General features: G+C 35.6%; 1 protein-coding gene across 1 annotated transcript in view; it reads right to left on the bottom strand.

Annotated features, from left to right (window-relative positions):
* Nucleotides 1-3,509: 3,509 nt before the first annotated feature.
* LOC135200428 (protein strawberry notch homolog 1-like) overlaps nucleotides 3,510-15,068 on the bottom strand; it is a 32,281-nt gene continuing 20,722 nt past the window's right edge. Inside the window, exons 8-20 of the mRNA XM_064229064.1 lie at nucleotides 14,596-14,743; nucleotides 13,660-13,803; nucleotides 13,225-13,311; nucleotides 11,300-11,389; nucleotides 10,737-11,075; nucleotides 10,453-10,617; nucleotides 9,952-10,064; nucleotides 9,238-9,509; nucleotides 8,812-8,927; nucleotides 8,225-8,412; nucleotides 7,864-8,102; nucleotides 7,136-7,329; nucleotides 3,510-6,837 (exon numbers count right to left, since the gene is read on the bottom strand). Coding sequence (XP_064085134.1) covers nucleotides 6,707-6,837; nucleotides 7,136-7,329; nucleotides 7,864-8,102; nucleotides 8,225-8,412; nucleotides 8,812-8,927; nucleotides 9,238-9,509; nucleotides 9,952-10,064; nucleotides 10,453-10,617; nucleotides 10,737-11,075; nucleotides 11,300-11,389; nucleotides 13,225-13,311; nucleotides 13,660-13,803; nucleotides 14,596-14,743 — 2,226 coding nt within the window. The 3' untranslated portion in view covers nucleotides 3,510-6,706. The remainder of the gene's footprint in view (nucleotides 6,838-7,135; nucleotides 7,330-7,863; nucleotides 8,103-8,224; nucleotides 8,413-8,811; nucleotides 8,928-9,237; nucleotides 9,510-9,951; nucleotides 10,065-10,452; nucleotides 10,618-10,736; nucleotides 11,076-11,299; nucleotides 11,390-13,224; nucleotides 13,312-13,659; nucleotides 13,804-14,595; nucleotides 14,744-15,068) is intronic.

The following is a 15,068-nucleotide window of genomic DNA, read 5'->3' as shown; positions in this document are numbered from 1 at the left end:
GTGATGTGAGCCTTAAGCAAAATTTGACACAATGCCTGTTTTAGTTGGGGACAATTTTGTTAGTGTTTAGACAGTGCAACATCAGTGTAGTTGTGAAATGTCAATTAGTGAGACAATCGGCTGGCAAGTTACTTTCGGAATTGTGTACCGATAGACAGCAGTGTACGATAGAAGAGGCCTCGGCTGAAATGGATAAAACATTATGGGGAAAGTGAATGCTCTGTGTATGCTCTATGACAGGAAATGTATAGTCTGCCAGAAATAAGTCACATCCTGTGATATGTGCCAGAAAGGAATTCCAAAGGGCAAGGTGTGGAAGATTCGACTTGTAATTGGAGCATGAGACTCCAATCTACAATCATCTCCGAGTTTGCATACACACACACACAAACATATATTGTTTGTGTACGTGTGTACTAAGAATGGATCACTTCCAAGGGCACGTCGGATCAGATGGCACTGACTGATACACCTTTTGACTGAGTGACTGATAGTGTTCATAAATCTATATTAAGTTTGGTAGAATGCAGTAACATATATCATGAAGCAGTTCCATTGAAAATTCGTGAGACCGAAAGAATGGCAGAGGCATTGGTACAAATCTTCGACAGAGTTGAAATCCCAAAGAAAGCACTATCGGACATGGGTATGCAATTTGTCACACATCACTTAAGAGGTGGGTAGATTCATTTTTGTTAAACAGTTGGCAACAACAGCTTATCCAGTATGTAATGGTCTAGTTTGAGAAATGTAATGATGCTGGAAAGACAACGTTAGTTTAGTTCTGAAAAACCAAAAAAGACTGGGACAGATATCAACATTTCCATTTGCTTAAACTTATCTAAATTCCACTAGAAAGTACATTACCTACCAATTCATATTTACAACTTGACTATGGCAGAACTGTTTGAGGACCCAGTGAATGCTGAGAGTTATGGGCAAAGGAGGAGACAAAGCCAGAAGTGTTTTCTTACCAGTATGCAACAGACCGAAGGAAAGGCTGTCAAGAACTTGTGAACTAGTACAGAAGAAACACAAAAAATCCAGTTAAAAATACAAGAAATAATTCAACAGAAATAGATCATTCAAGGTGGGTGATTGTTCTAATTCTTTCAACTGATCAGAAACTATCAATACGATGAAAGGGACATTTCACTCATGATTACGAAAGAACTAGATTAATTTCATTTAGATATTTAACAGCAAATTATGCATGTTCCATGCCCAATTCCAAGAAACAGTCACCCAATACATGTATGAGTTTAATCTCAAAGTGGAAATGCTTGTTTCAACATAGTTTTTTGTACTATCAGCTTCAGAAATGGATGAAAGACTACTAATGAAAGCAAGGGGTACTTACGCCAATATCAAGGTAAAGTATTGGTGATCAGTTTGAATCTCAGAACACTTATTACAGGAATCTAATTAAAGATGTTTTGACAGATGTGCACAGTAGAACTGATCTTATTCATTGTGAAGCCCATTGGATTACTGAGCAATCCATCAAATACCCTACACATAAAGCAGTGCATTTGGAGTAGATATGCACAGCATGATCTATCTTCAAAGCATCTGAATCTCCACATGCCAATTCCACTGTAGTGGCAAAGAAATCTGATAAATTTGTTTGTTTGTGTGACGTCTTTATGTTGCGTGGAACCAGCAGTTATTCAGCAATGGAACCAACGGCTTTACATGACTTCCGAACCACGTCGAGAGTGAACTTGTCACCAAAAATACACATCACTCACACCTCATTGGAATGCTCGAGAATCGAACTCACGGCCACCGAGGTAGCAGATGGGAGCAACAGAATCTGCCTTGACTACAAAATATTAAAAAAGGTAAGTTTGATCGTGAACCTAAAGCCAGATCCACATGAGGCGGCATAAATTAATTGAATAAACTTTTAGTGAAAGCTATTGTTGGGTTCCAATGAGATCAGTTGGTGGTTATTTGTAGTCATTTTTAACTCCTGATGGATGACACATGAAAGTTATGCCATTTGATATGTTATGTCCACCTACATTTAGATCGATATAAAATATTCAAAAGGTTTAGGGCGTCTTGGTGGCGAGGTCAGTATGGTGTTGGCACGCCACCTCAATTCTTGGGCATTCCATTGAGGAGTGAGAGACTAGTATTTCTGGCGACAGAAGTTCACTCGACATGGTTAGGAAGTCATGTAAGCCCTTGGTCCCGTTGCTGAAAAACCACTGGTTCTACGCAACGTAAAAACACCATACCAACTCAACAAACAAAGAAAAGGTTTAGGGCATGCTGATAAATTTCTTGGATGACATAATCATACAGTGCATCTTTTACAGAGAATATCTGATAATTAAGGAGTGTTGGAGGCTAAAGTGGGGCAACTGGCAGCAAAGCCATCAGTGTGAAGTTGCTCAAATAATGGTTGGTGTACTTCGTTCACAAGGTTGTTGGTGGTATGACAACACCTACTAAGAAGACATGGTTTTCATGAGGCACGAAGACCAGAAACAACCAGTCAAAGCTCATAATGGGTCTACTTGGCTATTACAGGAAAGTTGTTTAACTCCACATCTATATTTCCTTCATTAACTGCCTATAACTAAGAAAAGTGATTTTTAAGTATGGAAACCAGAACATGACAGACATTTAAAACTTCTAAATGTTATTTCTTTACACTTCCAGATTTACCCAAACCATAATTAAGAGGGCAGATGCATCCAAAGAAGTCAGCAGTTTCGATACAGGCTCGTGACCAGCAAAAATCTCCTATTGCCTAAGCATGTCATAGGCAATGGACTGAGAACAAAAGTATGCAGTAGAAGAGAAAGTGATTCATCCAAACCATGATTATGAGGGCGGATGCAACCAATGAGAGCTACGAAATTTCGATACAGGTTCGTGACCAGCGCAGATATCCTGTTGCCTAGGCAATGGTTATGAAGACAGATGAATCCAAAGATGGATGGATTATGAAATTTAGGATATTTGTGACCAGAACAAATATCCTGTTGCATAAGCAAGTTGTAAACTGATGGACAGATAAAAAATATGCAGTATGTATTAGAGAATAAATCTTGCTTTGGTTTGAGCACTACAAAAGTAGACTGAACTTGGGAAAATTTCATTATTACCTGTGTAGCTGTTACCAGAGTGGCATTTGATTTTTATACTAATGTAGGGGTCTCTCATTTTTTGGGGGCTCTCAAAGATTTACAGCTCTGGTGGATGTCCTGCGACAAATTCCGTATTCAACTATTCTACCAGGTTAATTGAATACTTGGTGTGAATACAGTTATAACAGGATTATAGCCATTTTGTCTTATCATTTCTTTTAACATGTTAGTATATCTCTTGCTAATAAACATCACCTTCTTGAGAAGCATTTTAATTGGTTGGATAACCCAACAGAACTCAGGTGTACTAACAATTTGAATTTTTTTTTTTTACTTGTTAGTGTGTGCATATGGCACCATTCTGAACAAAAGATAAAAACGTGTGTATTTAATAAAATAGCCAACAAACAAATATCCAAGTATAATTGACTGGTACATAATCACTTAACATTTGGTTCATTACAATTTTAAGTACAGTACTAAGACTGAACTATTTACTGTAACATTTGGCTAATGGGGAATGTAATGAAGAGAAGGAAGAGAGGGAAGAAAGTACAATTCCTATACTGAAGTAAGTCTTTAATTAATATAAATAAACCCTTAAAATCCTTAAATTAGGAAAGATTTTCTCCATCAGCCAAATGACGCAAGCTTTAAATATTCAATGAGGGCATTTCGTATACAATGTACAGCATGATGATTTGCAAAAATTGAAAGGAAAAAAAGGGAGTTAAAATGTGGAGCTGCTTCCTATATCAATGAGATCTCAAAAGAAAAAGTACAATGAAAAAGACAGCCAAATGTCAATGTTTTGTGCCTGTGTGTTCCAGCAACGAACAGGCTATGTGAAAAATTAAAAACTGATCATGGAAAAAATAAGTTTCTAAAACCACCCTGCCAAAAAACCAACTTGGAGAGAGTTAATATGTAACAAGGTGGCAAAAGTCTAGGCTATCTCAAATGGGTTGATAGAAACCTTAAAATCTGCTTCTAGCATCCTAAACCCTTTACCTATGGTGTGAACTGCTAATTCTGATACTAAACTACAAACCCTGATTTTATTGTAATCCATGATCTATTGTAAATCTATCTCACTAAATAATAAAAAAAAAAATCCTTGGAGGGTTACATGTAAGCAGAAGCATACAAAATATGATGAAGACCCAACTGTGAGGGAAATGTGATATATATATGGTATGAGGCATGATTGACCTAACTACAATATCATAGTGGAAAACTTTACTTGCATTTTAAATATAAACCAATTCATCTTATACTGTGCTTAGGAACAAAATATATATATCAGGATAGACTGAGATTACCTGTAAAATGCTTTTTTGAGAGAGAGAGAGAGAGAGAGAGAGAGAGAGAGAAAAAAACTAGCTCCTAGACAATGCAAGTAAAAAGCTCGACTACAAAGGGAACTGACATGGAAGAACATCAAATTACTCTGCCTTTGTCAACAGGAGGATCAATTGACATGACATGTACAGTACCCGAGTTAATACACCATTATTCTTGCACAAGCAACAAGACACAACCCTGAAGCTACATTGTTTATGTTTTTAATAAGCATATAAATTGCTCAGAGAAGAATTTATTTCATATCGATACCGATCTCAAATCCAATATGTGGCACGTTTTGTGTCTTGAGCTGTCAGAAAGTGTGTATGATACAGAAATGAGTGAAGTGTTCAAAATATACACCTTATAAAACTAAATATCTGATTATGTTGGTAGAGAGGGCCTCCTATTGGCAACTGCTCCATGAAACCACTTGTACTATCTACACTGTGCCTTTCAGACACTAATCAATATGTGCCAAATTCTGAAGTCTTTACATGCAACTGAGATAATCAATGAACTATAAAACAATTTCACTTTGATACATATATACTAAACTTGAAACAAAATCCTCAAAAGACTGGAATTAACTCATGAGACATCAATCTGCATATTCTCAGGTCCACCCAACACTAGAGAATTGTGGCCACAATAAAACCATCAGGTCAAACGAGATCACGTTGTACAATACTTTGGAAAATGCCCTGTAAATTTATGAAGAAGAAGAGTACCTGCTCAACGCATCCTGCATCTCGATCTCAACTACGTATGCACAGTACTACTATGGGTCTACCCGACAAAGACGATTTATCCATTAAAAGTCGACTGTGTTCGCCTACGGTGAAATATTACCTTGAATAAGAAATAACCACTAAAAAGCTATTGATTTACCCTTACAAATGCTATGAGGCTCTTACTGCTGAGGTCACCTTGCAAACATTAAAATTGACATGTTACATACACATCCTTCCACAACATAACTATCAATTGAACAGGTTTCAATATCATACACTGAACAAATGATACATACAACATCATTTACTTTTGAGAAACTAGCTCCCGTAAATATGAAATGATATATAAATGAACAACATGCAGCATGAAAACATTATTCATAAGAGGTTTCTTTACTTCGTCTCTTAAACACTAGTGATTAGTTCCTCAGGATACACTACTCTTCCATGGTGCAACACTGAACTGCAGGGCTAAATCAATCTACAAGGTAAAATAGAACCATAAACCAAGATTCCACAAAATCTTGAAAAGGAAAAAAGGGGGAAAAGAGAATGTAGATATTTGTGCACTCAAGTCACCAGAGAAATGAAAAAATATTCCGTGCCATAATCTAATAAAAACTAGTCTCTTCTATAAATCGCACATCACAACAGGTACACTAAGAAGCATACAGACTCACACCATGTCTCAAAATATATATATATATGTATTATATAAAAAAAAAAAAAGCAATCTCTAGTGAGACACTTCCACTTTCAGTAAAATGAGACAAAACCATTATCTTAATCAAACTAAACTGTACAGTACACCTCATATGATTTTGTGAACCTTATTCAAATTAAGTTTTCAGCTTGCTTTCTAACACAAGTATAAATAAATATTGATAAAACCAAAGTCTAACTTTCATAAAAGGCCAACAAAACATAAAAAAAAAAAAAACTTGATCTGCATTTCATCAACTTCCAATATGAAGTGTAGCTGGGACGAATAAAATAAGAGTTCCAGGAGACCCTTGCATCTGCATTACCAATGAAGTAAACACGATACCCTAAATACTCTGAGAATAAGACAGAATAACTTGAACACCTCTTCCTTGGAAAAGTATTTTTCCATGCTGTTCTGTTCAGCACGAACATAATGCTGTATGTTAAGCAGCACTGGGGAACCAATAAAAAATTAAAATCCTTTTAATTACAAACCTTCCTACGCAAACATTTACAGCTACTATAAAGATCCAATGGCAAACACAAAATCTTGTTCACAAATCAATGATGATCCTTGCTTCACTTCCTGTTCTTATGCAGTCAGAAGTACTTTCTGATTTTATAGTTTCAGTGATCCACTTCTTTTCTCTCTTTAGCAGTAACTACAGACTTTTTCGTACTAATCAGTTTCACTTTCATGCTTCACAACATAACTTCAAAATCATTTAGAAAATGGATATAATAAAAAGTTACATTTCCTGATAAGAAGTCCTGTATTGCCACATACTAATGAGTGGCTTGACTCGCTCACACTTCTCTCTATTCTTTAACGTCAGTGCCAGTACTATCTTTACTATCATCATCCGTGAAGGTTTCCTCATACGATTCTGTGCTCTCTTCTTCCAAGACGGCAGACAATCTTCCAATAAGGTTATTTGGAATGAGGGTTCCTGAAGCGAATTAACACCACCATTAATAAAAAACCAATTTTGTTCCACTGAATACAATTATTTACAGCCTACCTACAGGTTTCCCCAAAGAAAGTACATACAGCTACTTTGTAAGCAAATAAAAATTATTTTCAGTATAATACAAGATGATGTTCCTAAATCTCCAGTATGTCAAAAATCCCTTTTCACAGAGTACACTGATTTCTAGCAAAACGAACGTTAAAAACTATTAAAATATTGAATCCGTAGAACTTCCTACCGAGAACAAGGGAGCAGATCTGTCCTTTCAACAACTTACCTACAAGTTTTATGCCATCACTGGTTTTGAGTCGAACAACTTGCATCTTTGTAGAAGAATGAGGTGAAGAAGCAAGAACATCCTCGACTTTTGCCCATACATTCAGCACCAAGCCACACAACACGTGGTAAGTACGGCGACGCAACCCGATTTCACATTCAAGTCCACTGTTCACTCGTCGACAATTACCTTGCCTGAAGAGGAATTATACAAAATTCAGTCAAAATAGTAGCTTAGTGCATAAACCTCAAATACAGCATATGTTCCAGTCCAGTTAAGTTAACAATACCTTTTCTACTCGTTAATGCTAGTTGTTACACTATCATTGCTTAAAGAGGATTCAGAGAATGGATGAAATGAAATGGAAATAGATTCCATTTGATATTGCAATACTGAAAAAGCAATGTCCTAATTGAACATTCAATGAAATAGTGGTAGGTTTTCCTATAAGCAAAATACAAGATCACTATACACCATATACTATTTACTCAAGATTCTAGGTGACTGTAAACAAAATAAACACTAGGCCCTTCCTTAGATAAGTCCACATAAACCTAAGGCAATAAGAATAATTACTTAAAACTGTTAAAAATAATGACTTAAGAGTTTACCAATGGCCAAAACTTTAAAGAGCATAATACGTGAAATATCTTATTACATTTTTAAACATTAAGGCTACCTCTACCTCAGTAATATCGCATTCAGACTGAACCAGGTCCTCAACATACCAATAAGCATGAGAACAAGTGTGACTAGAAGCTTTATACTGCTCTTCCCAATGCTCTTGAGCTTCATCAGGTGTTACTTTCTTGTACTTTTTCTTTAAATCTGAATACGATTCCTGCTTCATCTGCATTCCTGTACTTGGCCGGTAGAGAATGAACATTCTAGCATTTTTCTCTTTTTTCTTATTAGCTGCTGAAGGTTCCAAGACAGCAAGGACTGCAGTTTTCTTATTATTTCGTACCTGGAAAAGAAATCTGGTCATCATCTTATTCTGGGTCACTCAAACACCGAAATTAGCATTTGGTAAGTTCTATAATATATGGAATATATAGTGAAGTTTCAAGCAGTCAATGTATGCATTACCTGATGTGATATATAAAATCCTTCTAAATCTCCAGTAAGTTCAGCCCACTTCTCTTGAATCTCTGCCCAAGAGAGACCTCTCTCAACGAGGACTGTGTGAATTTCTGTCTTGGCTGTTCCAGTTGCGTGCTTTCCGACCCACGTTTTAGTTTTTGTCTTCTTGCAGCCTTCTCCACCAATGCCTAAATCTGGAAAACAACCACTTTTCTTCTTAGGTATGTCACTATAAGCATTATGAACTGACTGATCATGGACACTATTTCAGAATGCCCGACTCACCTGAAGGACTCAATTTTAAAAAGATAGGCAAGAATATGAGCGAAGCAAAGTTAGAAGCTGGGGAGCTAAGTGAGAAGAGTCCAAAAGAAACATGGTTGTAAGTAAAAGAAAAAAGTATTACATCGAGGGAGTCATAAAGCAGATGGGAAAAAGCTTTGTATCTTCTGGTGTGCCTGCAAAGGGCATTGGTTATATGTGTGTGTGTGTGTGTGTTTTGGGGCGGGGGAATAAGCACTGATTTATAGCCATCATCAAAATTAAAATTTAGTTTCTTTCTTACAATATTCACAGAAATTAAGAAAACTTACCTAAAATTCCCATATCATATTTCCCAGTTCTCTTTGCTTGGCTTATTATAGCTGCTAATGTATCAGTAAAATACTGGAACAATCTATTTTGGAGTTCAACAGGCATACCTAATATTCTGAAAAGAAAAAGATTTTTGCTAAAATATCAAACAATTTAGTTCAATTATTGTCAGGTACAGGTGATTTCTTCCTGGCTTCTTCAATAGGTTAAGCTAAAGATGAGAACTAATAGAAACTATGTATGATTTACAGATGAAACCAAGGACATTACATACAGTACCATTCACAAGAAAATGTAAGGTTACACAAAATTATTTTTTCCTACCAACTCATCAATCATATGGTGGTAACTGAACAGGTGGCCTGTGATAACTGAGTGAGGAAAAGCAACATAACATACGTATTAAGAAAAACAAGAGCACCTACCTATTGAGGAATTTACTCATATTATTGTAGTCCTTATCTAACTGATAAATGTTATCTTCTTTGGTAATGATTCCAACACCAACTAAGGCATTCTGGATGTCTGAGAAGAAATCTCCTTTGTAATCTTCCGGTGGAGGTACTATAGGATGTTCATAGCCCATCATGGTCTTCATGGTTGATTCCAGGGCCATGCGACCATATTTGTTATCTATGTTAAACGAAGAAAGATCACGAGATTCTGTTGCTCTTCTGTCACCATGGGTCAGTGCACCCTGAGAGGAGGAAAAAAAATTTAAAAGGGTAAATGTATATAAATTTGCTTACAAAAATTACAATGCCAGCATCTTGAATCTTTCTCCATTCTTTTTAAAGACAACTGCCTCATTTCTTACAAAATAACTAGACAATTTGTCTTGTCAATTCAAAGTACTAATTGATATTCAAATCCTGTTAAATACTAGTATATCCAATTCAATAGCCACCCTCAATCTCTTGGTCTTCCAACAACTTAACAAGAAACTTTTCGCAGCATATCACAAGGCTGAGGACAAACAGGAGGGGCTGTAATGATTAAAACAAGTAGCTTCCTTACTGCACTTCAAAAATAATCACCCAATTACCCCTTAAAATACTGGAAGACACTTCAAATAAAGCAAAAATGGGCAATACTTAATAAAAATGAATAACAGACAAAATGGTGTATAATCCACTCACCAAGCTTTCTAATCTTTTTGCAACGATAGAAGCAAACCGCCTCTCTCCAGCCAATTCCGAAATTAGGAATACATACTCAGGTGCATTAACCTGATTACTTCTGTGAGTTCGACCTGAAAGCAACAACATTTCTGTCATTATTCTACTTTCATATTATCAATAACTGCATATTAGTAAATTATTATAAACAAAAGGGTAAAAAAATGAGTTACTATGAAGAACCTGCCTTTATGAAAACTGAAAACCAAAGCATAAAATTGTTCCTCTTGCATATTCAATAGAAAAATGCTTTCAAGGCATTTCTTCCTCTTGCATATTTAACAGAAACATGCTTTCGAGAAAAGTAACCAAGTCCTACAACAACTAAGCAGCAAAATCTGGAATTACATTCCCATTAAAAGTGCCACATCACAAAAGTGATGACAAACCACAGAATTCTAATTCCTCATTAACAATAAAGTAAATATTGCATTGAAAAAAAAAAGGAACATTTATACTAACCAAACTGCTGGATAGCCCTATCTGCAGACCATGGTAACTCAAGGGTGATATGTACTCTTCTCCTCTGGTTTTTAACTCTGCGATCACTTTGCAGTGAAATACCTGAACTGGCAGCTTCAGATATAATGGCTATGTCTTTTTCTGAATTCATAAATCTTTCCTTTTCTGGAAATACGAGAAGCAGGAATCTTAGAGTTGCTGAACAGCAAAATCTGCCAATACATATTCCAATGTATGTGAAACTACAAATATTAAAAAAAATTCCAGCCACACTGACCACCTACCTTTAATATTTAAAATTTCTAGGGAAACGTCTACTTCTGAACGCGATTCATACTGAACTTGACCGTCATCACCTTGTACCACTCTTCCTTTTCTTCCTGTCATTTCAGCAACATTTTCAGGACCCCCAAGCTCATCTATCAACTGATCTAAGGTGTTAGGTGGCAGCTTACGTCCCAAGTTGTCGATTGATTTCAAGAGCTCAGTTTTATACTTATTTGCTTTCTCAACATGATCCTTGGGTGGGGGAGGGGGTTTTTCGCCATTCTCTTGACGACGCTTTCCGTTCTTCTGCTTGTGGTTTTTGGCTTTGCCACGTTTTTTTGGACGGCCCCAAGTATCTGAGAACGTACGGGAAAGTTGAACGCTGTACTCACGTCTTCAAGAATTACACATTGCGATCTAAATCTTGCCAGGGAACAAATCTCAACTGTTTAAGCACAGCAGAATATTTAGACAACAATTTACATTAAAAAGGCATAAGTATTGAGGAAGGCAAAGGTAGGAAGTTAGAGAAGGAAGGAAAGGTGAGATATGGAGAGAGAAGACTGAGACTTCTTCTTACCTTCATCATCAAAATCACTAATTCCTGAGAAATCTGAAGAAGCTTCTGATGAATATGCATCTTCATCATCATCTTCCTGACCACTTTCACCTTGAACAGCAAAATTTAAACCGCAGTTTTAGAGTGCGAAATGAATAGTAGATATGAAAATTCTACATCATCAAATGCTACTTACTACTAAACATGGTTTTCAGTATGTATACCATACAAAAGTATGAATATTAAAATGTGTAAATTTTGAGAAACTGAAAATTTAGACATGAGTATGATGCACACACGGGATATAAGGAAGTACCATAAATCAAGAAAATATTAAACCATGAAAACATTTTAATTTTCTTCCTTGCTCAACTCCTCTACTCATCCTGTTATGAAGTTGTTGTCCCTCAAAATCTATTCATGAGGGAAAACCAAATTATCCTATCCAAATCAATTTGACACAGAAAACTACAAACTTTCTTGAGCTTGAAAATGTGTTATACTTCATACAAAGCACTTTTTTTTTTTATCTATAACAATACCACATATACCATCCAATACAGTACTGTATAGAAATCTTTACTGTTGTATCATGTCATTAGAAGAAGAAGAAAATGAAGAAAAAAACCCATCTTACTAAATAACACACTCCTTGGAATCGTAAACATACTTGCTCAATAACTCAAACATACTTGTTCAATAACTATTCTGTATTAGAGGCTCAACAATAAACCAAACGATCCTGACTACTGAACTCTAAATCAGCTCAATCTTCTAAAAAATTAATCACAGAGGCAAGTGAGAGTGAAATGCAGTAAGAAAGCAAAGGATATCTAACACATTTTCATTTAACAAAGCTAATCCTTAACAAATAAATAAGTACAGCTTATTAAAATATATTTCAATGCTGGAGAAAAAAAATTATGAATGCAAAATTTTGCTTTTAGAAAACCTTGTAAATTTCTAACATGCAAAAATTCCTCCTAAATTTTAACCTGACTAACATATAACAGCCACACCAAACTATAACAAAAGCTTCATTAAACTAATAGAACCACTTTTGGAAGAAATCCACATATCATGCCACATCAATATGATGTCTAATACCATAACTTTAAACATGATCACCTACAGATCTAGAGTACCCCATGAAAATTACCTGCAACACTAAACTAGTCCTTCTACCTATAACAAATTAATTGGAAAATGCAGGATACGACAAAAACAATTACAAAATGTTTGATCATGCAAGCCAAATAACATTTAATATCTACAATGGGCTCACTATCATGTCTCCTTAATGCCCAACACTCATACAATACTGTACTGTTAGACATTTTACCAAAGAAGTTTCATATGCTGCTACATGAAAAAGTCATTTGCATTTCCTCAAGACATCATGCTTCAACACCATTCTCAGCTAAAAGGCCAGAAACTAAGCATTCTAACTTTCCTTCCATCTTCTAGGATACTATACAATTTCTCATCAATAATGACACACCAGAAACAATAGCTACAATGCCAAGCTGTCAAAAAAGGCACTACCATTTTTTTTTTTTTATCAGCAAAGCAAAATACATTCCATAACAATATCAAATAATCCAAGAAAAAATTACCTAATGCCTGGGCTGCTTGGTGGAGAATTATATATATATATAAAAAAAAAAAAAAAAGTAAAGGAAAGAGTGATGAAGTAGCAGATGATGCCAAGGTTCTATCTGTACTAGTAATACCTACTGGACACTTAGTGTGGTAAGTTTAAAGTTACTATAAACTGCAAAACTGCTTTGTGAATTAAGTAATATTTTCTCCAATTTCTAATAAACTCAGCTGAATACTTTGTCCCATCTTAACCTCTGCAAAATAAATGCCTCGTATTCCTCATATATACTGAAATATCCAACCACTCATCTGTAGTTTTTTAAAAATATGAAATAAAAACTTACCTGACACTTCAAAATCCGAATTGTCCTCATTATCTGAATACATTTCCTTGTATCTTCTCTTTGCAGCTCTCTGAGCGGCTTGTCGAACTGAAACAATATTTACATTTGACTTATTCCATTTCCACCTGATTTCAAAATGAGTCATAGAAAGTTGAGACAAACTACACTATTAGAACTAGGACACTTTACTTTCCACCAACAGCTGTCTTTACTGCATTATTTACAAAATCTATAACAAAACTATTGATTATCTGCTTGAGTGGATTAAGATCAAGATTACCCTATTTGGATCTTTTATCAATCATTTACCATGGCTTTCTTGCACATCATGTTTCAGCAAAGCCTGTCAGCACTACTTCTCAAGTAGTGGCTTCATGAGTTGTATAAAATTTACAAGAAATTAAAGTGATTTTAAACCAACAACACATATCTTACCTGGCTTTCGTTTAGACGTCTTTCCCGTGACTTCATCGATGATATCTTTGAATTCTTTACTGGTCTCAGATATTCCTAAAATTTTGTTAATCCTATTTCGATCTGGGGCTGGGAAGTGTTTCTCAACTAGGGACTCAAACACACCTATCCAAATATAAAACAAAAGTCATTACAATAAGTTGTAAAACTCATGGCAAACCATTATACAATAATAGTTTACAAAAATTTATAAGTATCATTTCAGTAATCCCAACTGATGCAAATTTAAAATTCTATCTTCCAAAATTTACAGATCCTTTGATTCAAAATTCTATCTTCCAAACCTTATAGATCCTTTGAAGCACAACTCAGTGACCAAGAGTTTATCTTCTAGTATTAATAAGAAAACAAATCACAATATTTCTAATATTTCTAATTTTTAAAGATAAACAAACTGGAATCTGTTATATGGAATACCTTTAGCAATCTGGTCTGGTATTGATGTTTAGTAACAAGGCGGTTAATTAGCAATTAGTGAGAGGAGGTTGGGGACTCCCCTCTTACATGGTAAGCAATGTCATTTAGACTTCAACAACAGGGCAAGATGAGTTAAGTTTACCTTAGTTTAACCAGACCACTGAGCTGATTAAAAGCTCTCCTAGGGCTGGCCCAAAGGATTAGACATTTTCACGCTGCTAGGAACCAATCGGTTACCTAGCAATGGGACCTACAGCTTATTGTGGGATCCGAACCACATTTTATCAAGATATTAATTAATTTCTAATCACCAGAAACAAATTCCTCTGATTCCCCATTGGCAGTGCCGGGAATTGAACTCGGGACTCCCGAATCAGTAGGCGAGCACGTAAACCACTTGTCCAAAGAGGAACTAACAACAGGGCAACCTCAGAAGGAAAATGCATATATTCAGAGAGAATTACACTTTTCATGTACTACCTTTTGCTGTGGAGACGAAGTCTGACAATTCACCATCATCTTTCTCTAGCTGTTCCAGTGTACGAGCTTCACCTGTCGACTGAAGACCTATCACAACACATCTGTTTGTTTTTACAGCCTCACGTGCCAAACGTACAGCATGATCAACCTAAATGGTAATCGAAATAGTAACATTACTCTCAAAGCTCAATCAATGAATATCAAAGGAAAGTCAGAAAAGAAAAACTATAACTGGTTAGGCTAGATTTACACACTGATGCTTGAAAAGTTTTTAAAATAGATAGACTATCTTAGGACCAAGATTTTACTTGGACAGCAACATCAACCTTAACAAATTTTAAGTTACACATTAGGGCAACCAGTTATGAACTGTAATCAGAACAAGTCCCTACAACAGAAGAAATTTAATTCAGGTTTTGCCCCTTTGGTATTTTCTCATCCATTAATTAAAATAAAAAAAAAAAATAAAAGTA

This window comes from Macrobrachium nipponense, chromosome 26, assembly GCF_015104395.2.
Source record: "Macrobrachium nipponense isolate FS-2020 chromosome 26, ASM1510439v2, whole genome shotgun sequence".
In the NCBI taxonomy this organism is placed as follows: Eukaryota; Metazoa; Arthropoda; class Malacostraca; order Decapoda; family Palaemonidae; genus Macrobrachium; species Macrobrachium nipponense.
This window is presented reverse-complemented; position numbering and strand designations above follow the sequence as displayed.